Source organism: Panthera onca, chromosome B1 (assembly GCF_046562875.1).
Source record: "Panthera onca isolate mPanOnc1 chromosome B1, mPanOnc1 haplotype 2, whole genome shotgun sequence".
NCBI classification, from domain to species: domain Eukaryota; kingdom Metazoa; phylum Chordata; class Mammalia; order Carnivora; family Felidae; genus Panthera; species Panthera onca.
Window position 1 is genome coordinate 62,407,289 of NC_138342.1, and position 25,956 is coordinate 62,433,244.

Genomic DNA, 25,956 nt, shown 5'->3' on the forward strand with positions numbered 1-25,956 from the left:
GCTATTTCATTTGCAAATATTTTCTCCCGTTCAGTAGGTTACCTTGCCATTTTGTTGATTTCCTTTGCTGTGCAGAAGTTTTTTATTTTGGTGCAGTCCAAATAGTTTATTTTTGCTTTTGTTTCCCTTGCCTGAGGAGACATATTTAGAAAGAAGAACAAAGCTGGAGGTATCGTAATCCCAGATTTCAAGATATACTACAAGCCTCTAGTAATTGAAACAGTTTGGTACTGGCACAAAGATAGACCCATAGATCAGTGGAACAGGGTAGAGATCACAGAAATAAACTCACCCTTCTGTGGTCAGAATCTGTGACAAAGGAGGCAAGAATATGCAATGGGGAAAAGATAGTCTCTTCAATAAACGGTGTTGGGAAAACTGGGCAGCTACATGCAAAAGAATGAAAGTGGACCACTTTTTCACACCATGCATATAAATAAACTCAAAATGGATTAAAGGCCTAAATGTGAGCTCTGAAACCATAAAACTCATGGAAGAGACCACAGGCAGTTTCTCTGACATTGGCAGTAGCAACATTTTATAGACGTCTCAGACTTTCCCTCTGAGGCATTTCCAGCATCCCCAGCACTTCTTGAGCCTGGGACCACACTGAAGGGGTGCAGTGAGGGGACCCTGCATGAAGGGCACCACAATTAAGGGGAAGCAAAAGCTGCTGCTGATATGAGTTGTTTCCCAAAATTTCATCTTCAAAGCCATCATTCCCAGATGCTCTTGGATTTTTTTCCATGTGAATTTTGGGTGAGCTGGGAGGAATATAAGTATATTCCCAAAGCAGAGGATTTCTTTGTGGGTGTACAGTGAGGTCCATCCTTCCTTTGAGCACCCGGTATCCACTCTTTGTCCTCCAAGCTGCTCTTGTGTTTATAAAGCACAGAGTAATCTTAATCTCTAAAGCCAAGGCTAGTAAGGGGCAGCCATCACCTGAATATATCGTACAGCAGGAAGCAAAACCAGGAGCTGGACAAACACAGTAAGAGGCTGTATGAAAGCCTTGGAAGTACGTCAGAGCCAGTAAAGCTAACTGAATGTATTTCTGGTGGTGTCCTTGACCTGCCTCAATTTAGAGTTGTGTCTTTGTTGTCCTGTGGCAGAATCTGTGTATCTGTCTACCTACCTACCCACATGTCAGCTTGCTTTCTCCTGTGCCCATCTTACCACCTGCTGCCCTGTGGTCTTCAGCCCAACCAGGGCAGCATGCATTCTCTGGACCCAGGTCCCCCTCATTGAGACCTTGGCCCCTTCTGGCTGGCATCTGAAGATGCCAGAAGAGGGAAGAGGATGTAGGACACAATAGGGACTGGACTGATCCTGTTCCTGATTCTTTTCTCCTGAGACTCCTTTGTACTTTACCCCAACAGTCCCTGTCCAAACTGCCCATTCCTTATCTCAGAGTGCCCCCTTCCCCTGACTCTTGTCAGGTCACAAAAAGGGTTTAATTACCACTATTCTCTCAAGAGATCACAAAGTTTTCAGGTTCATGAGACCCATTTGTTTTGGGGAACATGCGGACCTCTGTGCAATGGAGTGCAGTGGATAGAGTTCCTGTCTGAGCTTGATGGCCTGGGTGCAAATCCCAGGTCTGTTACTCTTCATTGTGTGACCTGGACAGATTACTAAACACTTGTCTCCAAGTTTCTTCATCTATGAAGTGGGAGGTAGATAGTAATACCCACCTTATTGGGTGTGTAAAGATTAGTGAATTCTTGGGGCGCCTGGGTGGCGCAGTCGGTTAAGCGTCCGACTTCAGCCAGGTCACGATCTCGCGGTCAGTGAGTTCGAGCCCCGCGTCGGGCTCTGGGCTGATGGCTCAGAGCCTGGAGCCTGTTTCCGATTCTGTCTCCCTCTCTCTCTGTCCCTCCCCCGTTCATGCTCTGTCTCTCTCTGTCCCAAAAATAAATAAACGTTGAAAAAAAAAATTAAAAAAAAAAAAAAAAAAAAAAAGATTAGTGAATTCTTGTGTGTAAATTGCTTCGTACCACTGGTGATGTGTTATTCTCCAGGATACCCTTCACCAGGTAGTTCCAGAAGATTGTAACAGAGAGAGAATTACACTGTGTGAATTACCAGAATGAAGTCTGAACTGAAGTACCTATTCTCATTCTCCTTTCCCTTGAAAAGGGAGATCTATTCATTATCATAAATGAGATATTTATGAGAGATTCCCCCCAAATTTTATAGCAGGGAGAGGTCATCTTCTGCCTTCAGCAGTTCTGATCTAAATACTGGTAATGAAGAGTTTATTAGATGCTAACAAGCAAAATCAAATCCATGAATTAGTTCTGTCAATACATTTCTATATCTCCGTGGCTATGTATCTTAAATCTCAAGTCTAAATATTGCTATTAGTAAGTATTAGCCAATGTCAACATTGGCCCAGAATGTTTTTGTTTCATAAGTGAAAGCTAAATATACCTCTGGAAACTCAAAGTGCTTGATTGTTCATTAACAGGTTAGTGTGGACACCCTTGAGGGTAGGAGAACTTATTTTTAATCAACCAATAAAAGTGTTGATTATAGAAGTATAAGCAATCCTATTGAAGACATTTTCTGACTGTTTGACTCCATGCATGCTTGCTCCTACCACCTGAATGTCCTTTTTCTCCTTCTGAAAGGACCAGTGTGGATGCTGGGAGGCAGCTCTGCATGGTCCCCGGGGTTATCCACAGGTTATCCACTCCAATTTGGAGTCAGCACTTAGGATGAATTCAGCCCACGGGTAGAGATGGATATTCTGCAGACTCGCATTACTGTAACGGGTGCTGTTCTAGAGAGACTGCAAGGGAGAACTAGAAACCGCACCTTATCAAATATCAGCACTTGTCTCTCTGTGTAGGTGTAGGTATGGGGGTGTGTTTTCTTAAGTTGTGTTACCAAAAGCAATTTTTCTGCCAATATATTTGTTCTGACTTAGAGGTAAAGCTGAATCTAGCATTCAATTTAAAATATTGGGCTCAACGTTCTGTAGAGAGTCAGGAGGAGGATGGGATTTAAGATAAAAATAAAACTCTTCCCTGCTCTACTTTCAATTGATAATATAACTTGAAAAGCAGCAATTTTCTATAATATGTTTAGATATACTATTGTCTCTAGATGGTTCACTGAGTCTGTTTTCTGAATTGAGGGCTGGAGGGAGGTGAGTGGGGAAGGGTAATATTTGCTAAGCACTGATGGTATATCGAATGCTTTACTCACTTTGCCCTCACTGAATCCCCATAATCCTATCCCTAGAAGGTAAATGCTGGTGTAGCTGCATCTTACACAGAGAACACGGAAGCATAGGGTCTGTGCCCATCCCAAGATCAGTCAGTAAGTTGCTGTGGCCAGAATCCAAACCCTGGTGTGTGTGGCTCCAGTGCCTTTGCACTCTCTCCCTACACTACTGCTTTCATTTTTTAAAATTCTAACTCTAATCTTGGTGTCTACTTGTTTGCTGATCTGGAAAATACCAGCCAGTCCAACCCAGGCTTTCTCTGTGTGAATAGAGATAGGATACACTTAGCCAGTAAGACATCCCTGTAGTGCCAAATTATGTTTATTGACTCATCTCTGGCTCTTGATGTGCTTGTCTTTCTGATCACTGCATAACTCAAAAGAAGATGGTGTGCCATTTTATGTGTCCTTTGATATGGTAAGTGGCAGCCTTACCTATTTTTTGGAAGCAATGAGTAGAAATTATATGAGCTGAAATTTCCTATTCAACTTCACAACACTGTCCTTGGTTTGGCTTTTGAATAGTCTTCAGGAGACGTACGAAGCAAAAAGAAATGAATTTCTGGGAGAACTTCAGAAGAAAGAAGAAGAAATGAGGCAAATGTTTGTTATGAGAGTGAAGGAGAAAGAAGCTGAACTCAAAGAGGCAGAGAAAGAGGTAAGCCATCTGTCCTCCTTCAAGTGAGAGAAAAATAAGTAAGATGTGTTATTAATACTTCACATTATATAGAACTTCATGCTCTCCTAAGTACTTTCTACATATATTTTATCACATGAGCAGCTACCATGGTAAGAGAAGCAGGTCATGTATTATTCCCATTTTACAGATGATAAAACTGAGAGCCATAAAGCTAAAATGAGTTATGCAGTCACATACCTAGTAAGTAACAGAGCTGAAACCAAAACTAGACCTTAGGTCTTCAGGCGTGGTCTCATGTTCTCTGTAGCTCAATATCTCCTTAATTTATAAGTCTTGCAACATAAGAGTTGGGATTCTGGGACTATTATTACTACTATTGTCTTAGTCTATGAGCCAACTCAGTGAGCTAAACAGTGGATGGGCCCTTGGGCACAACCTGATGGGTAATGGTCTCCATATGCCCTATCTGTATATGCATCTTCTTCCTTTGTGGGCATGCTCTCCCTGCTCCAGCATCCTTTGACTCCTCTCATTGCCCGTGACCAGGCCAGATTAACTGCCTCCTAGAAGGTCATATGGGTTTCTGCATAACACTTATCTCATATGGAGAGCGTGAGAGGGGGAGGGAGGGAGAGTAATCTGTTTGTCTCTGATGGCAGATAATGAGTATCTCAAGTGCATGACCTATAGCTATATTCATTTCCAAATTGTCTAAATAATTTCTTCATCATTCTCTTTTCATTTATCTTTATAAAGGCTATTGAAATTTAGAGGTTATTTAAATAGCTAAGCACTCAGTATAGTTTTGCTACAGAGAAAGGAAAGTTGAGCCTTATTTGTTGTTGATTATAAATACCAAGTGGATGCTGGATGGAAATCTAGAATTATCTACTAAGAGTTATTTCCTTCATTCTTTCTTCCCTCCCTCCCTCCCTCCCTCCCTTCCTTCCTGCTTTTGTTTCTGCCTTGTGATAATTTTCTGAATTTGGTTTGTCAAGAAATTTGCCAGAAATCTCCCAACATATTCTTATTATTTGAACACCATACATCATCTGTGGTCACTGTGTATGTCTCTAAGTAACTGTATATTATACATTTTGAAAAAGGACCAGAAATAAAGAACTACCATTACCACTTGGGTAATTTCTGTTAGGAGCATGGATAATTTTTATTTTCTTCCTTATGCTTTTTACAATGAATATGTATTTTATTATCAGTAAAAATGAACAGAATTCCCTTTAGTGAGTGCCACAGGCTCCAAATCTCAAAGGCTCATAGGGCTCCGAGGGGTGATCTTTGCCCTCTCAGCCTGGCTCCTCCAGGAGTGCCAGACGGTGCTTCCCTCGTGGGATTAAAGCACGTGCAGGAACACGAGGCATGTTTGGGGTTTGAACAGATGCAGAAGATCTTCAGCTGTAACTTTCCACTCCCCTCACCAAACTTGGCCTCCTCTTTTCCTCTCCAGCTCCATGAGAAGTTTGACCTCCTAAAGCGGACACACCAAGAAGAGAAGAAGAAAGTGGAAGACAAGAAGAAGGAGCTGGAGGAGGAGGTGAACAACTTCCAGAAGAAGAAGGCAGCGGCTCAGCTCCTGCAGTCCCAGGCACAGCAGTCTGGGGCCCAGCAAACCAAGAAAGACAAGGATAAGAAAAAGTAAGCGGGTGTCCCCCCCATGCATCGGGGCCCTCTAACCATTGATTCCTCTTGCATGTTTCTACTTTTTCCCATTTACAGACTGGAAACTGGTCTGTTACCAGAAAGATAAATGCAAGTCTTTTCTCTACAGTGCAGGGAAGATGATACAGGTTTTTAAAGTGTTTGTAAAGGGTACAGAAATATTAATTTATAAAACTTGACCACATGACCAAGCAATCAGGGCTGGAGGAACCTGCTGTCTCCGGTGGCATCTTCTGCACCAACACTAGGACTCTTGAGAAGACAGTCCATATCTCTTCACTACTCCCTGGAGACAATCCTCATGACTCTTGATAAAGGGCATCCTAAAATGATGATTGTTAAAATTTTTCTATCCTGTGTCGTGAGGCTTGATAAGCCGGTCACTGAAAGCCTTGTTTCCGAAATGGAAGAGCGGGACGAACCGCTAGTGGCCACAAGTTTTCCCTTAAATTCAGTAAGATGGTGAATTGTTTTATTGTGGAAATGGGATCAAAATACCCTTCCAGTTAAGACACCCTCACCAATCCTCAAAACACACCTATCTCCATACCAAAAAAAAAAAAAAAATTTTTTTTTTAAATATGGCTTTGACTTAATGTGCCAAAGGGTCAGATTCTGCTCTTAAAGTAGTCACTTCCTGTAATACTCCAATAGTGGCTGCCTGAATCCAGTGGGAGACTTGGGCCTGCCTTGAAATTCTCTCATGATTTGAAGCTCTACATCAAAGCACCTTAACGACTAGAGAGTGCGGTTTTATGACAATCGCTACTGGATTGACAATAAGCACAGTGGTCAGTACAGTACCTTCTAGGAAATCTTTTGTGGCGGCTGGATGGCGAACCCACAGATACTGCCCTGCTTGGTCTAACACACGGTGCTCCTAGGGCAGCGATAAGGCAGCCCCGAATGTGTTTCAGGATTCTTGCTCTTTATCCTTAGATGCTGAGATTCTAGGGGAAAAGCGGACAATTAAGTAAACGATAAAAATGTTGGTACTTGGGTAGGCAAAGAATTAAATTTTAACAAATAGAGCAGATAGGATTGAATCTGCGCAGTAATTGAGACCTATCATGGGGGACTGGGCACAGTGGTGGTGTCCTTAGTCTTGGTGAGCATGCAGACTCACCCCTGAGGGACCTCATTACACTGCCTGTGGCAGAAAGCACAATAGACTTCTACAGTGATACACGGAGAGAGTTTTAAATTATGCCTTTGACTTTCCAAGCTCTGAGACAGCAGAAAATGTGTCAAGAGAACAAAGAAGTAAGCATGTTTTCTAAGCAATAGAAAGTAGCTGGTGTAGATGTGGTGTGATTTCTATGGGGTTGGTGCAGACCCAAGTGTTCAAGGCCTCCCAAGGGGCTGAAACTTTACTTATGCTGGATTAATTCTGGGAGTAACAATTGCCTAGATTTTAATCCAGTTCAAGAAAGTGCCTTGTGCTGTGCTTGTTGGGAGAGTATCAGTCACTCATGGTGACGTTCCCCATGCAGAGATTCAGAGATGAAATGAAAGTCATTTGGCACTATCTATACACTTGTTGATCCTAACTAACCCAAGATAAAAAAGAGAGAGAGAGAGAGTGTGTGTGTGTATGTGTGTGTGTGTGTGTGTGTGTGTGTGTGTGTAAATGACCACATCCATAGGCATGGATGAAACAAAAAAGCTGCTGACTCACAGCTTAGGAAACCCAAAGTCAAGTTTTTCTTACCCTTAAGCACTAATGTGCATAAAGGTACATGTTTCAGAACTAAAAATGTTTTTAAAAGACCAGCAGTGTTCCAAGGATATTTCACGTACGCTGGATGTGCCTTTAAGCAATACTAGTTCCAAGAGCGGATCCGTACTGTGCCTCCATTAAAAAAAGGTCTTTCCAGTAATAGACTTCCCAGCGTAGGGAGGTTTTCCTTGCCCTTTTGATCATTTTAGGTTATTTTCACCCCAGCCTTGGGCCTTAGTGGTGTATAATGCTTTTCAAGTTTACATGAAGTATGTGCAAATTCTATTTTAGCCTTATTTATACATTCTTGTGTATCATTAATAGAATTAGACTTCATTTGGTGTGCAGTAGTGACCAGGTTTTGTACCTGACGATGGCACATATGTGTTGGCAGGTTCTTAACCTTTTCTAAACTTTCCCATTTGAGCACAGAAAGCAACTGCAAGTTGGAGGCCTGAAGTATAAAAGTTAACCACCCCTCTCCCACCCCCGCCACCCCTTCCAGCCAGGGGAGAGTTCTGGTTAGAGAGGACCACAGAAAGACAGTCACCAGGGTAACCAGAGCAGCTCTTTGAAAATAAATGGGAGACTCTTGTCTCCTCGTGTAGCTGGAAGAGATGCTGGAGTCACCATACATGCCACTTAGGGGCTGGCTCTGTTTCAGGGAGACAATTTTTACGAAAGAGACGCTTATTTATTCACCTGGTATGCTTCCACCTCGGAAATTAGTTTTTCTAATAGTTTTAAATTCTGTTTTTTCTATTCTAATGACACGCTCCCTTTATAACATAGGTAAGGCTTTATGCTTCTACTTGAGCTGTAGTGGCATGAGAGCATATAACCTTCCCTAAGATTACAGACAAAGTAGAGCTAACCCTGGCACTGCCGTTAGCCGGACCCCACCTCCTGCCCTTTCTGGCCACCAAGGCACTTCCCTTGTTTGCGGCTATGCCGCAGTGGTGCGAGTACCCGAGGGTAAGTTGTTCAGTGGACAGCATTCTTTTCTGAAACTTTGCACAATTGCCAGTGGGCGTTGGTGGTGACGTTTCATCCATCCCAAAAGGAAGTTTTAAAATCCATCATTTTAAAACTGTACCCGGCATCTGATAACCATGGTTTATACAGTCATCCACTCATCTTAAAAAAAAAAAAAAAAAAAAAAACCTCAACTTTTTTTTTTTTTTTTTTTTATTCTTGCTAATGAGTGAAGTTGCATGTTTCAGACTTGCCTAAAATTAGATGTGCGGATCTCGGGTTTGGTTTTGTGTTGTACCTAAACGCGGGGGAAGGCTCCTGGCACCTGCTGTAGCTGTAGCCACACGATGCTCATCCTGTTTTCCCTTTCCAAGTAGATTAATAGCATGACCACTCACTGTATCCCAGTCCCCAAGTTCATCTTTTGAAGACGTTATTGTAGATTTATTCTCTGACTCCAGCCGCTCAGTAATGGGAAGGTGTTGCTCCTATTCAGTACCGATGTGATGACCAAACCTAACAGATTGTGATTTATGTTATTTGAGAAAATGAAAATCAAATAGCAAATCCTTCCACTGTCACATGTAGTGGTTTCAAGAAGTCACTCGTAAATTACATGCAAACGGAAACTAACCATGTGTTAATTCAGTATTAAAATTTTGCTTTTGCTTGTCGTGTAGAGTAGCTTACTCAAATTTGTGGTTTTAATTTCTGTCGATTCCATAATCATTGCATGAGCATTCACCATCACCGAATGCTGGTGCTGGCACTCCTAATTTTCCTTTCTTTTTTATTTATTATTATTTCTAACTTTTTTGTTTTGTTTTTTAACTTGCAGTGCAAGCTTCACATAAAGCCTGGCAAGCCAAGGATGGTCCCGCATTCACCTGCTTTTGCAGTAATATTGTATCTCTGCCATCTGTGTCCTTTTGTTTTATTTTATTTTTTTACCCTTCCCCAGACACCAATAACTATTAACTCATTTTGCTGAATGTTGTTGGGTAGTGGAAAATGATAGAACAAGAGAATAACACCAAAAGCCCTGTGCAGCTGGACTTTGTTTCTGGAAAGTAAATGATTTGCCTTTTATGCCTGTTCAGAGCGGCAGCAGGAAGCATGCCTGTTGCTTGTATGTTGCTTTGGACCGAGGGACGGAGGGTCAATGGCTCCATGTACGTCTGTCAGGAGAACTTCTCATCGTCTCAGCAGCTGAACCATAACCCTGAATAGCCATGACAACAACTTGGCTTTTCTTGATTTCTCATCTCCATGGTGGCAGAAGCCCTGAACTCACTCTGCCTCTTCTCCACATGTGCCCCAACCAGGGTAGCTTTGTATGTAGGTAGAATGGTGGGTCAGCTTTTTAGGACCTATGCATTTGCATGGAGATTCATTATTATAATTTTATTTGACCCATGTTGTGGGTCTCTTCAGACTGTCCCCTCATATGGCTTTCAAAATATGTCTGAACCCCTATCTCTCAAATCCTTGACAAGTTGGACTGTAATGAGAGAACTGCTGATGGTCTCTTTTATCAGTACAACCTGATCCTCTCACAGTTAGTGATCTCCAAGGTCAGGTCATGTAACATTGCCTAGTAGAAGAATCCTCTACTAAGGATGATGGGTTTCCCACAACCTCCCTTCCACTTACAATGAGCACTCTTTCACGCTCTCCGTGGTCAATGACCGATTCCAGGATATCCGTACTTCTAATAATACTTTTCAATCATGAGGAGAAAATTTTCAGAAATGCTTCAAATAGAAAATTTGTTAAACTGTATATCATCTGCAGCACAAATTATGAGGGGATCTCATCAATTTAAGGTAGAAACGGGAAGGGGGGCACGCCTGGGTGGCTCAGTCAGTCAAGCATCCGACTTGGGCTCAGGTCACAGTCTCACAGTTCATGAGTTCAAGCCCCGCATCGGGCTCTCTGCTGTCACCACAGTCTGCTTCAGATCCTCTGTGCCCTTCTCTCTCTGCCCCTCCCCCTGTTTACACACACACTCTCTTTCTTCCTTTCTCAAAAATAAAAAAAATAAAACATTAAGAAGGAAATGGGAAGGAACTTGACACAAAGCCATGAGTGAAGAAGGTAGAAATTCAGCTGCACATCTAGCTTCTGTGCATGGTCTCCTTTCCATATTTGGCGATAACGGGAAGGAGAACTAGAGCAGCTGGTCTTTCATATCCAGTTGTCTTGAAGGAGTTTCTTCATTTTGTCCTCACCATGACTAGCTCCACCTGCTCTCTGTGTCCCAGCCCATCACCCTGTCATTGAGAATCAGGGCCAACCCACAGGCCACGACACAGACCACGGAAAGGGGCATATTGACTCTCCTTTTGGTTCTGTTCCTTTGTGAGGCTTATCCCTTCATCTTCTTGATTTTTTCCCCCCTCCATTAACAAGATCTTCCCAACTTCTAACTCAATAGTCTCCTGTTCCTTACTTAAAAGAGTATTCTTTCTCACGAACCTGATGCTCCTGCTCTGTGCTTCCTCCCAGCCTTCACTAGTCAGACATTAGGTAAATAGGATAGAAGACACTGTACCTTCCCTGACACACACATGCAATCCACCCCCCCCCCCCTTTTTTTAAATAAGTCTCTAGTTGATTCCAAAAAAGTTTCTTTTTTTTCCTTCTCTTCACTCTCAATCATACTTTCAGGGGAAAGAAGTTATGGTCTCAGAAGCTTCCATGAACTGAGTTAGGCTTAAGTAGGCAAAGTAAAAATTCAGTTTCACTGAAGCCCAAACTAAGCTGGGCTAGAAACTGCAAACTAGAATCAGCAATGGTGGTATAAAGACTGATTTAGGAGGTACTGGACTAATGTTTTTGTTTTGTTTTCTTTAATGATTCTAGTCCAAAGCTAGTTGTGGAGCAGCCAAATACTAGATGGCATGCCAATTCTAACCATGGCTAAATTTGCTCATGTGCTGTGCACCAGACAAAAGCTTGAATACTTGTGTTGTATGCTTGTTCCAACCGCTGCTTGTGTGAGCATTTTTGTGCCTTGTAACAGAAAATATACATGTAAATTCCAAAAATGGTCATTTTAAAATTACCATTTTTAATGCATCACTGAAACCTTTTCAAAAGTGAGCCTCGCTGTGAAAGGCATCCATCCAGCTGACTTTTTGATTCCAAGATTGTTGATTTTTTTTTCCTCCCATGAAAATTTTCATGACAAAATGAATCATATGGAGAGTCAGGGAATAAAAAGTCAAAAGAAAGTTCTAGAAGCTTTTTTTTTTTTAACATGTTGCTTCTGAACTCTTTTCTACTCCTGCTGCCCTGCCCTGTTTGGTTTGTTATTGCTGCCCTTCTCTTCTTTCTGTATCTGTGCCTTTTTTCACAGTAGTCCTTGGCTCTGCACGGAATAAATGATACCCTCAAATCTAATTGGATGTGCTTTCGCCTTTGCATGTAAGTACAGTAGTAAGAAAACTTTGAGATCTTTTGGACTTTTTTAAAATTAGAGAAACAAACGGGATAGGTGAATTTTTTTTTTTTTCCTTTTTTGGAGGGAGGTATAGGGAGGTAATGGTTTGAGTAGCCTTTGCTTACAAAAAAAAAAAAAAAAAAACTATATATTTAAAATAACCACATCTGTACCTTTTCCACAAGAAATATAAATTCAGTTTTTTGATACCAGTATGGAGGTCAGAAATTATTGTTCCCAGCTGTGTTCTACACAGCATTGTGGGCATCGCTGGAGATTAGAGGGTCCTTGGTTCTGACTATGTAAATAAAGGTAGAATAAGAAACTACCACCTTCCATTGGAGAAAATCAAGAGGAAAATGTTTTTTATGCTAAGCTGCTTTTATGACTGCTTAATTTTTTTGACGATCTTGGTTTAATGGTCTTTCCCTCATGCTAACTGCTAGCAGTGAACACACCTGTTTTTTTGTTTTTTTGCCAGATCTAGCTGGCCTCTCCCCAAATCTTTTGTTCAACCATAATGACCGTTGCTTCTGGACTTTAGATACTCGTAACAGTTGTACATGCAGGAGAATGTGATGGAGAAGCATTTTGGGAATTTATTAGCAGTTAGAGACTATGTTTTCCCAACCTAGGCTCCTTCTTAACTGGTCAAAGTTTTGTCCAGAAAGGGCATCTCAACCAGGGGAACATTTAATGTCACACTGAGCACAGGTTCTTTATTACCTTCCTTCTCTGCTTTGGAATCTCACCAGCAATAACACTTAGTCTTCATATCTTGTGCACCTCAAACAAATGGACTGGGTTTCTTCACTTTCTTGACATATCCATTAGTGTGTCACATACAGACTGTTGAATCTTGGTTTCAGCTGTTATCAACCCATGTCATACTGTCTCTGTGTGGTCCTTCCAAACCGTCCTTTCAGATCCCTTTGCTTTGCCATTTGCAAGTGTCTGAAATCGTCAAGTCTCAGCTTCCAGAAGTCTTGGTTCCATTGACAGGATACATATGTGATGACTCTTTAGTGGAAATTATGACCTACAAAGTCTAGATTGTATGTAGGTATGAAGGGAATTTTTTTAATAAATTGAAAAGCTGTGAACAGCATTAGAACTTTGTCTATTTCTTAATTTTAAAATATGCTGATATGCCTTAAACTGTAGTTGTAGAACACTGTCATTTTGCTGTTTGAAAATAACCAATGTGTTTCTAAAAAAAAAAAAGTGTTGTGTAATCTACTTTCAGTGTTAATGCAGAATTGTCATATATGTAAGCTGCATGTTAGACACTCGTCCTTTTTAAAAACTAAAATAATTGTATCGATATGAGCTATATCATTTTTTTCAAGTAAGAAAGTAATCACTTAGCAAACATGCTCGGTAATTTGGTGTCTGTTAAGGTAGGAGAGTGGTGGACAGGTAATCTATGCATATATCACTAGTGCCAAGACATAAAAGTGGGGGAAAATATATTTTTACCCAAACAATGTGTGCCCTTTTGTGAGTTCTTTTTAGTCAGTGTTTGGTATGCATATGTACACATGGTTATTATGTTGGGCAAAAGAAGTAGGGATGAAAGAGTCTCCTGCTTTCCTGCCTTGTCTGGTGGATTTCAAATGCTACCATCTGCACGGCTCCAGCTCCTCCCAGATACTTGCCATGTGGTATCCTGTATTTCACATATGGTCTCTGCTACCCTTTCTCCCTCATTCCCATTCCTTTCTGTCCTGATTGGTGTTCCTGGCACCGCACCGCCTCCAGGCCAAGCCGAGGTCTCCTCTTCTTCCCTGGCCTCTGGTGCTACCGCTGCTGGGCTGCTCAGCCCCAGCTGTGCTCCGGGAAGTCATCCCTGTAACTGATACACTGCTGTTCTTTCACAGTTGTAGAAAAGCCCCCCCCCTTTTTTTTTTATTTTTTAAGACTTTAAGAATCAAATTTGAATCTGAATCTTTCTTTTTTCTCTTCTGTAGCTTCTTCTTTATGTAACCATCCTGTTGACAAGCCCTACTCTCTCCTAATGGACATAGAGCATTAGAAGAGCAGGAGCTGTCTGTTCACACGTGTTGGGGAAGAGTTACCTCATTTCCACCATCGCCTCCTATTCTTTTAAAGTCTGGGTCAAATATTGCATTGCTGTTTGTACTTGTCAATGTCTGTTTACAAACCACTGCCCATAGTGGTTACTAAAGTGACTCATCACTACCAAAAACAGGAATACTCAATAGTACTTAAAAGGAAATTGAGTGAAAAAAAGAACTTGGGCCAAGACCCAAGATAGCCATGTGTTGGAATCCTCTTGCTTAGCTGTTATGTTCTTGAAGCTGCTGATCTGAGAACTCACGGACTGAAGACAGCATGTACCCTACTCTGAGGTGGTCACCACCTCCAGGGTCCACAAACTTGATTTCATGTTAACTCCAGACCTCTCTGTCCCATGAGCAACATTCTGAACAGCCCCATCAGGACCCTCAATCATCAATCAGGTCATAAGATCCGGGCAACATTCTCCTTCCTTTTGTTAGTTTTATGAGTTGTTTTCGCGTTTGGGATTTTTTTTTTTTTTTTTTTTTTTTTAACATTTGATATTGCATGAACAGAGATGGCTACAATTTTTTTATTCGGAGTGTTCTATTGATGCAATGTTTTTATTTTTCAGCTGACCATCTGCCTCTTGAGAGAGAGAAGTGGGCATCCTTCCTTTAAATTCAGGAACCATTGTTGTTTTATTTAACTCTTTTTCTGTTATCTGCATCCCTTATAAGAGTTGTTTTGGGTTTGGGATTCTGTTTTGGAAAAAAAAAAAAAAAAATCCAGTTAGCCAGTTCTGTTTTATGTATTGGTTATTCAAACTTAGTTTGGTATCAAAATTATGCCAGTTTTAAGTTCAAGGGGAAATTTAAGTGAAGTTTAAGTCACAGAATTCTGGTTAAGAATCTGTCATCTCAGATACAACCAAAAGATCCCTCTGCTGTCACTGGAGTTATGACCTACAAGTCTTAATCATGTTTAAAATGTGCCAGTGTTGGGTAGAGGACTTTTCTGCCCCTGGGACTCACTTTATACTTAAAGGTACCTTAAAATAACTTTCTGGCCCATCCCTGCCTTTCTATGTACTGTGAACCTCCGCTTTACCTTGTTTCCAGAGTTTTTTGTGTCCCAGACCATGGGAACAAACCCCAACAAACTATAAAGTTGTCCCAGACAATCGCTTCAATACAGTGGTTCTGATCACATTGTCTTCTCAGTTACCCAGGTGGCTTTCTCTACCATGTCTGTGGAAAAAAGTTTGCTAGAATTCACTTAAAGTACACCCAGCCTGCAAACACAAACTTTTGCCAGTTGAGCCTGTGGTTTCTAATGCTGACCCAATTGTGAAGGGCTGGAGAGATGGAAGGGCTAGATTACTTTATTAGCAGTCACCTATTAGGGGCACTTTTCCTAATCAAGGGACAACTTCTAAAGTCATTTCTGTTCTAGAGCACGAACATGCATTTAAGTTACCTTATAATTTCATTACTTGTCTATATCTAGTCTTTGCTTATTTCCATCACTTTTCAGCCCCATATTAGGAGGACCATGAAAATACTATTGGTGGCACGGGTTGCACTTGGGAGTGTTCTCCTCCATTTAAGAATGGTAACACGTGCTTCTGTGGTGAAATGAAACAACAGTCCCTACCTCTTAAATCATTTGAATCATTTGCTTCTTGGAAAGAGGTTTCTTTAGAGCAATTGGATGAGCACACTGGTGAGAGTCTTTCTTAGATACTGTAATTAAATGCAATAAAGTCAAATTCACCTGAGCCATTAAATGATCGAAATATAAATGTCAAGAGCCATCCCCTCCATATTACATTATAATCTGTAAACATATAAACCTGCTAGTGATGTCACCATTGGTGACACTAGTGATGCTAGTGATTGGTTTAGGGGTGGAAGGGTAGGTGGCAACTCCTTAACTGATACCAGAGCATGACCTATCAGTTTCATAAGTTAAACACAAACACCCTATTATGTGGAACCATGTACGTACTAAGAACAGTAATGAGATTTATTTTTAATATTTTGATATGAATTTAACCCTATCAGTCATGTTAAAAATGAATTCTGCATCAGCTGGTAAAGACCTTTTTTTGAGCAATATTTAAAAATCCAACCAGGTAGTTTTTTTTTTTTTTTTTTTTTAAAGTAGAGAAATGTACAGTCTATTGTTCCTATTCCCTTTTTTCTCCCATTTTGGCCAGGTTAGAGGAAATGTGGGGGAACAAGTTATTACAATAGGTTAGCTTCTGTTCAGTGACCTAGGGAAAGCTGACCAGATACCACCGGTCAAGTGTGCTGCCCTCTCCATTGATTTGGAGTTTTACTTCAGGTGGTTCCTTTTCTCAGGTGTTGAAAAAACTAATAGGTTCTCAAGTTCTCCTGGCTGACCAGTGAAGAGATGTGAAACCATCCCAGGACTAATTATCATCAATAATAAAAATCATTTGCTTATCCCTAGCTAGATTGTCGAAAAGAAAAGCAAGAACTGAGCCAACTGAACGGATTTCCATTGGTAATGGGCTTTTTATTTTTCATTTGGTCTTTTTAAAAATATTACTTGATTTCAGATACAGATTGCCTTCTTGCTTGCTACAAGTGTAGTCTAGATGGTCTACTTGAGATTGGCGCATGTATGAAGGAGAGATCTTCTGAATCAGTATTTGCTGAGCTGGAGCGGAAAAAAAATTAGCTCATCTTCCCAATATGTTAGACCAAATCCCCCCCCCCCCCCCAATCCAGTGTATCTACCAAATGAAACTTCCTTCTTATTGATGGGTTTTTGCCTATTGGCCTAGCTTATAAGTAAACCGTTCTGGATGTCTGAAAAACTACAGAACCTTCACTGTATTTCAATGCTGTTTCTACACCAAACCTTTTGCTTTGCAGATGACTGTCCTTTCCACCCTGGAGACAGACAGTGGTATCAGTGTGGATCCCTTTGAAGATCCTTGCACTTGAGTTCTTAAGACCATGGCATTTAGTCCTTGTGACTGGTACCATCTGGCTTTCAGATCAGTCTCTAGCAAGTAGCTGAAACCCCCTTGACTATCGAAGGGATTTAATGTGTTGATTTGAAAAGACTAATTGTAGTTTTGCATAGTTGCACTACAAGAAGAAAAGATGATTGTGAGCCTAGATATCGACTCACCTCCCTTCCCAACCTTCCTAACCTGACTAGTAGCTATACAGAAATGAGATCTCTTGGCTGTCAGTGGAATATTGTTGAAGCACAAATGAAGATCTAACATCTGCCTCAAATCAGTTACTTGCAGTGCTGTGAGTTGAATGGTTCATGTAGAAACTTTCAAAATTACAGCACCTAGATCAGAGGAGGCAGAGGCTATTATAAGGAGGCTGGTCCCTGTCCCACATTTAAAACAAACAAAAACCCAAAAGTGTGTATGGGGTAGTGTAGAATAATAATTGTTCAGAGTCCAACTTAACCATGCATTCTCTGCCCAATGCTCTTAGAACTGTGAAGGCGCCATTCTAGCACTCCTGCCCTTTATTCACATCCATCCACCCACCTTCCCCACCCTGTCCCTCTCTCTCTTTACAAACACTTTATTCTCTATACTGTACCAGGCCTACATTAGATGCTGGGAATGTAGCCAAACACACTGAATTGCACTTGTCTCTGTATATCTTATGAACACAGCAAGTTTTTGGAGCAAAAGGTAAGCCCTTTCAATGCTAAATTGCTTAAAGACATTGTATTCTGAAAAGCAAAAGCCCTCTCCCCCACCTTGCCCAGATTGCTTTTCATTGATTGCTTAAGGTTGCCCTTCAGTCTGGAGTGTCCTCTTTCCTAACAAAATAAGCTGTTTCTGAGAAATGAGAAACCAGTTCACCGGGCCTATACTTTTCTACTACTCTGCTGTTATGTAACACATTAAGATCAACAATTCTGGCATTTGATAGGCTATGAAGATTGTACTTTATAGTCAAGACAAAGGGAGAGGTTTTTCCCAGTTCACCCTTAACTCAGAAGCTCCTGGAAACTAAAAATGAATTGTGAGCGCTGCCCAAATTTCTCTGGTAAGATATTCTTGGTTACCTCTTATTACACTTTTCAATAATAAAGGGCTTGCAAGACAGAGGTCTCTATCCTACACCTGGGTCTTAGGCATATTGTTACATCATAGAAACCATAAACTCATTGTGAGTGAAAGCTTTAATTCCTTGATGCAATCTATGCTATATAAGCCTGTACTTCATCTTTTCTGTCTTAGTGAATTTGGTCAAATCAACTTAACTCAAAGCTTGCTGGACTCAAATCCAGCAAGGTTTGGGGGGTTGGCTATTTTCAAGTATTCTCAATCACATTTCTAGGTTATTTTGCAGGACTAGACAACTCACAAAAATTATGATTAATTTTGTAAAACTGGTTTTGTTTCTGTTTTTGGTAGACCTGTCGTCACAATCTGCTCCATACCATGGCAGATCTTGGTCATTTTCCCTCAGTCCCAGATACATACACAGGTCTCCTGTGCTTAAATGTGAATTTATAACTGCAAATGATGTTAATGTTTAACAAGAGACAAGTGTTAAACTCCTCACTCTCCTACAGTCAGCCCAAGTGACTCAATTTCTCCCAGATACTTAAAAAGATGTTTTATTTTCGAGGCACCACCTAGTGGCCAAAGCTCAAAACATTATTTAATAACAGGAACAGGAGACATTCTATTAACAATTTAAAGGCTAATTTCAAGAATTTTGGAGGTTTCAGAAGTAATTACATTAGACAACGCCTTGTGTTATCAAATATAAAGGGCAAAGGTTTGAGTTAGAAATTGAGCCTTATTAAAAATTCTTAGCTATGTGGCATTAGGTAATTCTCTAACCCTCAACTTGCTAATGCAGACCAGGGGTAGGAGTTTTCAGGATGGTTGTGAGACCATCTGGCATAGTATCTTCCCTTTCCACCTGAAAATGTACAAACTACCTTTAGGACAAAGATAAGCTCCTTACCATGTTGGCCCTAGTATCAGCAGTCACATTAAGTGAAAGGCCAGTGTTGCTCTGGGCAGTAATGTTCAAGCACGACTTACTTTCTTATTTCAGGAACTCCAGAATGAGTAAATTAGGAAGCTTGAAAATCCAGGTATGTAGAGTACAGCTGACACACATATGTTGTTTCTAACAGAAGAAAAGAAATACTACCTGGGGGACAGGCACCAATGTCTTAATTCCAACAGTGGAGATGTTAAGCTCCGTCTCATCAGCTCAACTGAGTGAAGAGCTATGCTCTAGCTTCCTTCAAACCAAAGGCAGTGTCAGCAACACTTGTGGCAAAATTGGTTTTACCTTTTTACTGGCATTTGGGAACACTCCCCATTCCCAGCCTTCCCCCTCCCCCACACTAATACATCATCTGTGGAAAAAATTCAGTTCTCCACAGATAACTTTATACTCTCAAATTGAACAAAAAATATTTAGCTTCTTCGCTATAGTCTGATCTTCAAGAGGTAGAGCATTCACTTTAACTTTTTCTGTTAAATGAAAGATTGGATAATTTATACCCGTTTATTCCCTTGCCTTTGTGGAGGTTTCATGGAATGATAGGCTTTCTAACCACGTGGAGATACCAATTACCCATAAAACTCAAGTTTCCAAATACTGAAAGAATAATTTGTGATGTGATGCCAAGATTTAAGACAAGTAACTCGGGACAGAGTAATGAGCAGGAACATATTCAATGAAAAACTCCATGCTGTTCAAGAATATTGTGCTTTTTCGGTCTCGATCCATGAGTTCAGGCTCCTCAGAGCCAAGAACCCATGGTAGCTCAGGTCTCTGGAACAGTGAACTTTTTGAAAAGGGTGCTCAGGAAGGTCTGGTCCCCTAAGTACCTTCATTTAATTGAACTATGGGTTAAATAGCTTTGAAGCATGAAAGCTGGCAGCCCAACCATCCCAACTCAGTTTCCCATAAGAACTACCATGTTCTGGGGCACCTGGGTGGCTCAGTCAGTTAAGTGTCTGACTTTGGCTCAGTTTATGATCTCTCGATTCATGATTTCGAGCCCCACGTTGGGCTCTGTGCTGACGGCTCAGAGCCTGTAGCCTGCTTTGAATTCTGTGTCTCCCTCTCTGCTGTCCTGCTTGTGTGCACTCTCTCTCCAAAATATTTTAAAAAACACTTTTTTTTAGAAACAATACTATGTTCCAAACTGATTTATCAGTTTTTGGTAAGATTAGAAAACCTCAAAGTCAACTAATTAAAATCTTATTGCCCTCTTATATTCAATCTGTAGTGGCTGGACTAGAAATATTCTGATGTTAAGAGTTTCATCCCTAGCTTGAACATCTGTTAAATGGAGGTAGGGGGGATTAAGTGCCATTTATTTAACAGAAATGGTGAACACATGTAGTTGTAAATTTCTTAGAGCTCCCCAATGCAGGAGAATTAAGTAACAGACCAGATGAAAATTAGGGTAAGTGTGATTTTTTAAAATGTGTATCTACAAAGCCAATCTCTTGCTATCTTCACCCATAAACAGTTCATGTTTTTAAATCTTCCCTCCCACTGCCTGTACTTACACTGAAGTAAAAGTTTCCCATTTGAATGGATTGCAAGGTTGTGCAGTCAAACCTTAGTAATTTCAAAGAAGTCAAGTGGTGACCTAAGAATACTCTTGCTCTGCTAAACCAGAACGAAACCAGTGGGCTAAAAATGATGTCATCCAGACATGGGTGCTCTCACAAACCATTCCATCAAATGAAAATTTACTATTTGGAAGGTAAGAAAAAGAGATAATAGAAAAATTCTTTATGTCAAAACCTACATTCCTCAGTCACATTTAAATCCTGTTTTATTTTCTGTGAGCATATTTTGGGATTTTTATCCCAATACCAGTGTCTAAGCAATCAGGAACTTGTACCTCTTCACAAGCAGAAAAAAAGTTAAAGATACAAAGGTTAAGGACAACTTTTATTGCTACCAGAGGCTTTTTATCATCAGCACATGGTTCTGACTGAAATACCTTCTTCAGACTGCACAGGGAGCTGAGGATCCAGAAGTCATTAAGAGAAATACAGGGAGGGTGAATAACTTCCATCAAGAAAATCCTAATAGCTTAACATAAATCTAGGGCACTGAATTCAGTTATTACATGTTATAGACCCGAATCATAGAGCTGCCCCGACATCTAGACAGTCTCTCCTACTGATTACAAATGAATGAAAACTGATCAGTTACCAAAAAAAAAAAAAAAAAAATCTTAAAGTTGTTACAGGTTTCTTTGGTGAGCACCTGGATACATGAACTTTATCACAAATTCTTTTATATAAATTTCAAAAATGCTTTCAACAAATCTAATAACCATATCCTAATTACATGCCACTTTTAAGCTTCAATTTAAGAAAAACAAAAATAAAAACAATAATTTTGTTTCCAGACTCCAGGAATCGAAATAAGAAACACAAAATCAATGTGGTAATGTCAGTCCTTTTTCTATTACCACTTCTCATTCATATAGGGCAATTTTAAAGTACCCTTTTGGGATTAATTTGAATCATGGATTAAACATGGCTGTCACACTGAAATGAATTTATTCACTAAATTGCTAAAAAATAATTTTGAGGGTTTCCTAATCAGTGGAAGTCAGGCTATAGATCAACATGCATAAAGTTCATTTAGTATTCAATAAACAAGCAAGCAAAAATGAGGAAAATTAAATCAGGATGCTGGTGACAGAGTGTGCTAGCTATGAATTTTGGAACTTAAAACACTTGAATATAAATTTTTGACATGGGGTCAATCTCCATTACATCTTAGCAGAGAAAAGAATGGAACTGACAAATACTAAAAAAACTTAACTTAAAAAAAACGATCTTTTCTGAAGTTTCTAACTTTTTTGGTCTTTAAATGCTTAAATAATGTTGATTATAATTTGCTACCCAAGTAAATGGGTTTTTTTCTGGCTCACTTCAAATCGGCCTGATAAGGTATGTAACTTTATAGAACCTTTCCTGGTTTTCCATGTTCCTAATTCCCAGAGTAGTCTACCTTAGTTTGCACTTGAAGGTAACACTTGAAGCTACATGACAGAAACTGGCTGCAAAGGTGGACAAGGAGAGGTATGTCCCTCTTGCCTTGACAGATCAGTGCCACAAACAGAACCCACACTTTCTGAAGCATTATCTTCATTATAGAGCCGTTTGATTCCATCATAGAAGTCATCCACTTCCATTTCCTCTACTTTGCGTTTAGCAGAGGTATGCTTGCACCCACTGGCAGCTGGGAGATGATGGTAGAAGGCTGCTGCACCTCTGACTGGCACTTCTGGTTTGCTGTTGTCCTTGGAGAAATCTAAATCTGGGCCTGGGACAGAGGAGGGATGTAATCTGAACACTCCTTTGTCACAGGTCACCAGGGTGTGCTTGAGGGGACGGTAGACATAAACGGAATTTAGAGGCAGGGAAGACTGCAGAGAAGAAAGGTGATGTGCCACAAGCTCCCGACAGTGGATCAGCTGGGAGCTAGCCATCTGGGCCAGGAAGAAAAAAAACAAAGGTTGATCGTTTAATTAATATGCTGGCAGCTTTTCCTCACTGCGCCCTCTGTCCTCCCCAGCTTTGTCTCTCCCCACATCTTCTACTTGAAATCCAGCTATTCCTCCAGTCTACCCATCATCTTCTTAGGGATTATGTCCAAATCTGTACTTCTAAAGGAAGTCTCTTTGGACCTTTAATTCTGTAACTGCAATTATATGCAACATCTTCATGAAAACAGAAACTATTCTCTTTTGTTCACTGTGTATATGCAATGTCCACTCTTGTCCAGTGTATTCCTCTTGTCTACAGGGCCCTTCACTCTACCCTCTTTGCCACTTCCAATCTCTTCATGAGGACCAAGGAACAGATAAACACAAAATTCATTAAAAATTTAAGGAAAAAACCAGAGGCACAAAAAAATTTAAGTAAGGGATGGGGAAGATCATCTAGCTAAGAATTTAGAACAATTTAAGTATTTTGTTTTTAAAACAGCAAATGAGAACTTTTGACAAATTATATTTTTGTAGAAATTAGCAGGCTTGACAACTTTAAGAAGAAATGTTTTTAATTTGGGGTTTGACTAATTTCTTCTTAACCTTCAGGATAGTTCAGGTATCCTTTCTGAAGCTACCCTTAACTCCTCTTGCCACCACACACCCAAATTCCAGGGCCATCTATATCTATTTCAACCTGTCATTACACACCACATCGTATTAAAATAATCCATTAAACATTTACTTTTTCCATTACAGACTATAAGCCCCCAAAAGGCAGCCATTGTATCATATTCATTTCTATTCCCAAACTTTCTTTTCTAGCACAGTGACTATAATAGGAGGCTTTCAAGGAGTCTAATTAGTCTCTGTGTCCTCCTTTCCCTGTAATTATAGCTCTAGTTAAAATAATCTTCCTCTAGGCAACATACATTTCTTCCCCTATTCAATTTTTTTAGCGGCACCCCAATGCCTACCAGAAATAAGCTAACCTCTTTAGCTTGGTATAAAGGCTCTCTACAATCTGACCCCAACCCTCTTTTTCAGCCTTATTCCCTGACTTACCCCAATTTCAGCCAAACAGGCGTGCTTTCTCTATTCTGTGTAAATCTTGCCCTTTCTTACTTTATCCTTGCTCATCCTGTTTCTACCTGTTAAAACTGGATTACCAATTCCATCCAGACCTGGCTAACTGCCACCACCTCCAGGAAGCCTATTTAAACTATTAACTATCGGGGTCACTTTCTAGTCTTGTATATTTTACAAGTATTTTTGGACATTTCTTAACCACATCTTATTTATACCTATATAACCTGCAGTACACAGCATAACTATGTGAAATACCAGAGAGAAAATAAAGTAATATGGTCTGCGATAACAGAAACATATTTGGTCACAATACTATTTTTATCTGTAAGAATATTATTTGTTATGCAGGAAAGCATCAGTGGAAAGAAGAAATCAACAGCAGGTGCTTTCACAGTACAAATGTTAAAATGCCTAAAACTGTCAGAAATAATACACGAAAATGACCATTTTTAATATCTACCGTTTTGTTCACTAAATTTTTTCCTAGTTTAAAAAACACTAGGTAACACCTTAAGGGCAAAATACTATTAACTAGTCTTAGAATTTCTTTTCTTCCCTTAAAAGAATTTATAATACTTAAAGATAGTCCCCAACTATTAAGCTTACAACCATAGGCTAGGGCTTATCATGTCTCAGGGATGCAGAACAAGCTGAGTCATGCTAAGAACAGTGGAACAAAAAACACAGAAGAGGAATGGGGCTTTAAAAGTTCTTTAAAGAAAGAGGTACCCTAGCCAATGCTTCAAGAAGCCCACAAAAGAGTGGTAACAGAAATGAAAGACACAAATTGGGAAATGAAAAAAGGGCTAGAGTATAATACTGTTCTTAGCAAATGACTAATGCTCGGGGGCCCACAAAAGTATCATACATACTCTCATGCCTTGGCCATGGGGCATAATACCACAGCAGAATCCTGAAAAGTAGAGTTCATATAGATGCTATTGGTTTGAAAAAAGACATGTATTTCAAGTAAAAGGAAGAGTATGCCACTATAATCTTTCTCTGTGAAAAAATTAATAGATTTTAATAGAACGTTACACAGTTGACCCTTGAACAACATGGGGCGGTTATGGGCACCAACCCCCAAAGTTGAAAATCTGCATCTAACTTTCAACTCCCCAAAACTTTATTAACAGCCTACTGTTGACCAGAACCCTTACCAATAACATAAATAGTTGATAAGCACATATTTTGTGTATGCATTATACACTTACAATAAAGATGGAGAAAAGAAAATGTTAAGGAAATCGTAAGACATATTTATAAGAGCGTACTGTAAAAAAAAATCAATTTATAACTGGACCCATGCAGTTCAAACCTGTGTTCAAGAGTCAACTGTATTTTAGAAAATGACAGAGCTAGAAAGACATTATTCAAACCAATACCATCTATATGAACTCTATTTCCATCCAATTAAATCCTTTTTCCAAAATAACATATCAAAAGAAATACCTTCTAATTTACTACCTGAATTTGTTCTACGTAAGAGTATGACCCTTGCTGAGATCCAGTGGAGGAAACAAAACAAGCACATAAACTGGAATTACTACAACTTCATACACCAGACAAGTCCTCTAATGAAACTGTTTTAAAGTGAACTCATTCTAATTGTAGGATGTTAAGAGAACATCTATTGTTATTTTTCATGACTACGTTCACAGACTTCAAATACGGTAAACATTTTTAAGTATCGCTTGCTAAGAAAACAAACACAACTGTAATGTAGCTCACCAAGGAAGGTGGGGCAATTATAGGACAGACATCCAGATGGGAAAGGGGTGAAGAATACCATCACATAAATGATAGGTTTTGAAGGACCCATGTTTGGTGGACAGCATGAAGGACTGAAAACACCTGCTGCAGCAGTCTGATCTTAGGCACCTTAAAGAAGAACTGGGAGATCCTGGTGAGGAAGGCCTGCTTCTTTAATTCCCTACTCTAGTTAAAAAAATTTTTTTTTATTTTTTTTAATTTATTATTATTATTATTTTTTTTTTTTTTGAGAGAGAGAGAGAGAGAGAGAGAGAGAGAGAGACAGAATCTGAAGCAGGCTCCAGGGCCTGAGCTGTCAGCACAGAGCCTGACACCAGGCTCCAACCCACAAATCACAAGATCATGACCCGGGCTAAAAGCTGGACCCTCAACCAACTTAGCCACCCAGGCACCACATAACACCCTCCTCTAGTTTTAAACTACTGGAGAGAACATCAACTGTGACTACTGCTTGGCTAGGGACTAGGAAGACCACCACACTCTTTCAGCAAAGTTAACATCCTGAGATTCTCAAAGGTGGGCCACATCAGTCAGAAAGAGGAAGATGTGAGTACAGCTACAGAAGTAGGGCAATGAAAAAAGGGGTAAGAGAAAGAGGTTTGGCCATCTCAAAATGGCGACCAACATGTAGCTAAGAGGCAGGGGTGGTCAACTAGGAGGGAAGCTTGCCTTTCAAACCAGGGAAAGTTTGTCTGAATTCCAGAGGGAACAAAGGCAGAGCCAGTGACAGTGGCCCCCGCACAGCATGAAGTATCTAGGATAAAAATGAGCAGTCCTCTCAAACCAGGATACTGGGAAACATGTTATAAGTAATTCTGGCATGGTCTCACCAATATTCCACAAAAATTTCCTATACTAGACCCAAGAATCCAG

General features: G+C 40.1%; 2 protein-coding genes across 8 annotated transcripts in view; one reads left to right on the top strand and one right to left on the bottom strand.

Annotated features, from left to right (window-relative positions):
* SEPTIN11 (septin 11) overlaps positions 1-18,900 on the top strand; it is a 92,847-nt gene extending 73,947 nt beyond the window's left edge. Inside the window, exons 8-10 of one of the 6 annotated variants that reach the window (XM_060654818.3) lie at positions 3,757-3,889; positions 5,337-5,524; positions 18,795-18,900. In XM_060654818.3, coding sequence (XP_060510801.2) covers positions 3,757-3,889; positions 5,337-5,524; positions 18,795-18,873 — 400 coding nt within the window. In that variant the 3' untranslated portion in view covers positions 18,874-18,900. Of the gene's footprint in view, positions 1-3,756; positions 3,890-5,336; positions 5,525-9,081; positions 13,176-13,658; positions 14,091-14,344; positions 14,455-18,794 lie in introns of those variants that run through there. The other 5 variants (XM_060654826.3, XM_060654825.3, XM_060654824.3 and 2 more) reach the window with 5 other exon arrangements.
* A 1,750-nt stretch (positions 18,901-20,650) lies between these two features.
* The window catches only part of CCNI (cyclin I), a 35,211-nt gene continuing 29,905 nt past the window's right edge, over positions 20,651-25,956 (bottom strand). For both annotated transcript variants that reach the window (XM_081795549.1, XM_060654827.3), the window contains one exon: positions 20,651-22,221. In XM_081795549.1, coding sequence (XP_081651675.1) covers positions 21,772-22,221 — 450 coding nt within the window. In that variant the 3' untranslated portion in view covers positions 20,651-21,771. The remainder of the gene's footprint in view (positions 22,222-25,956) is intronic.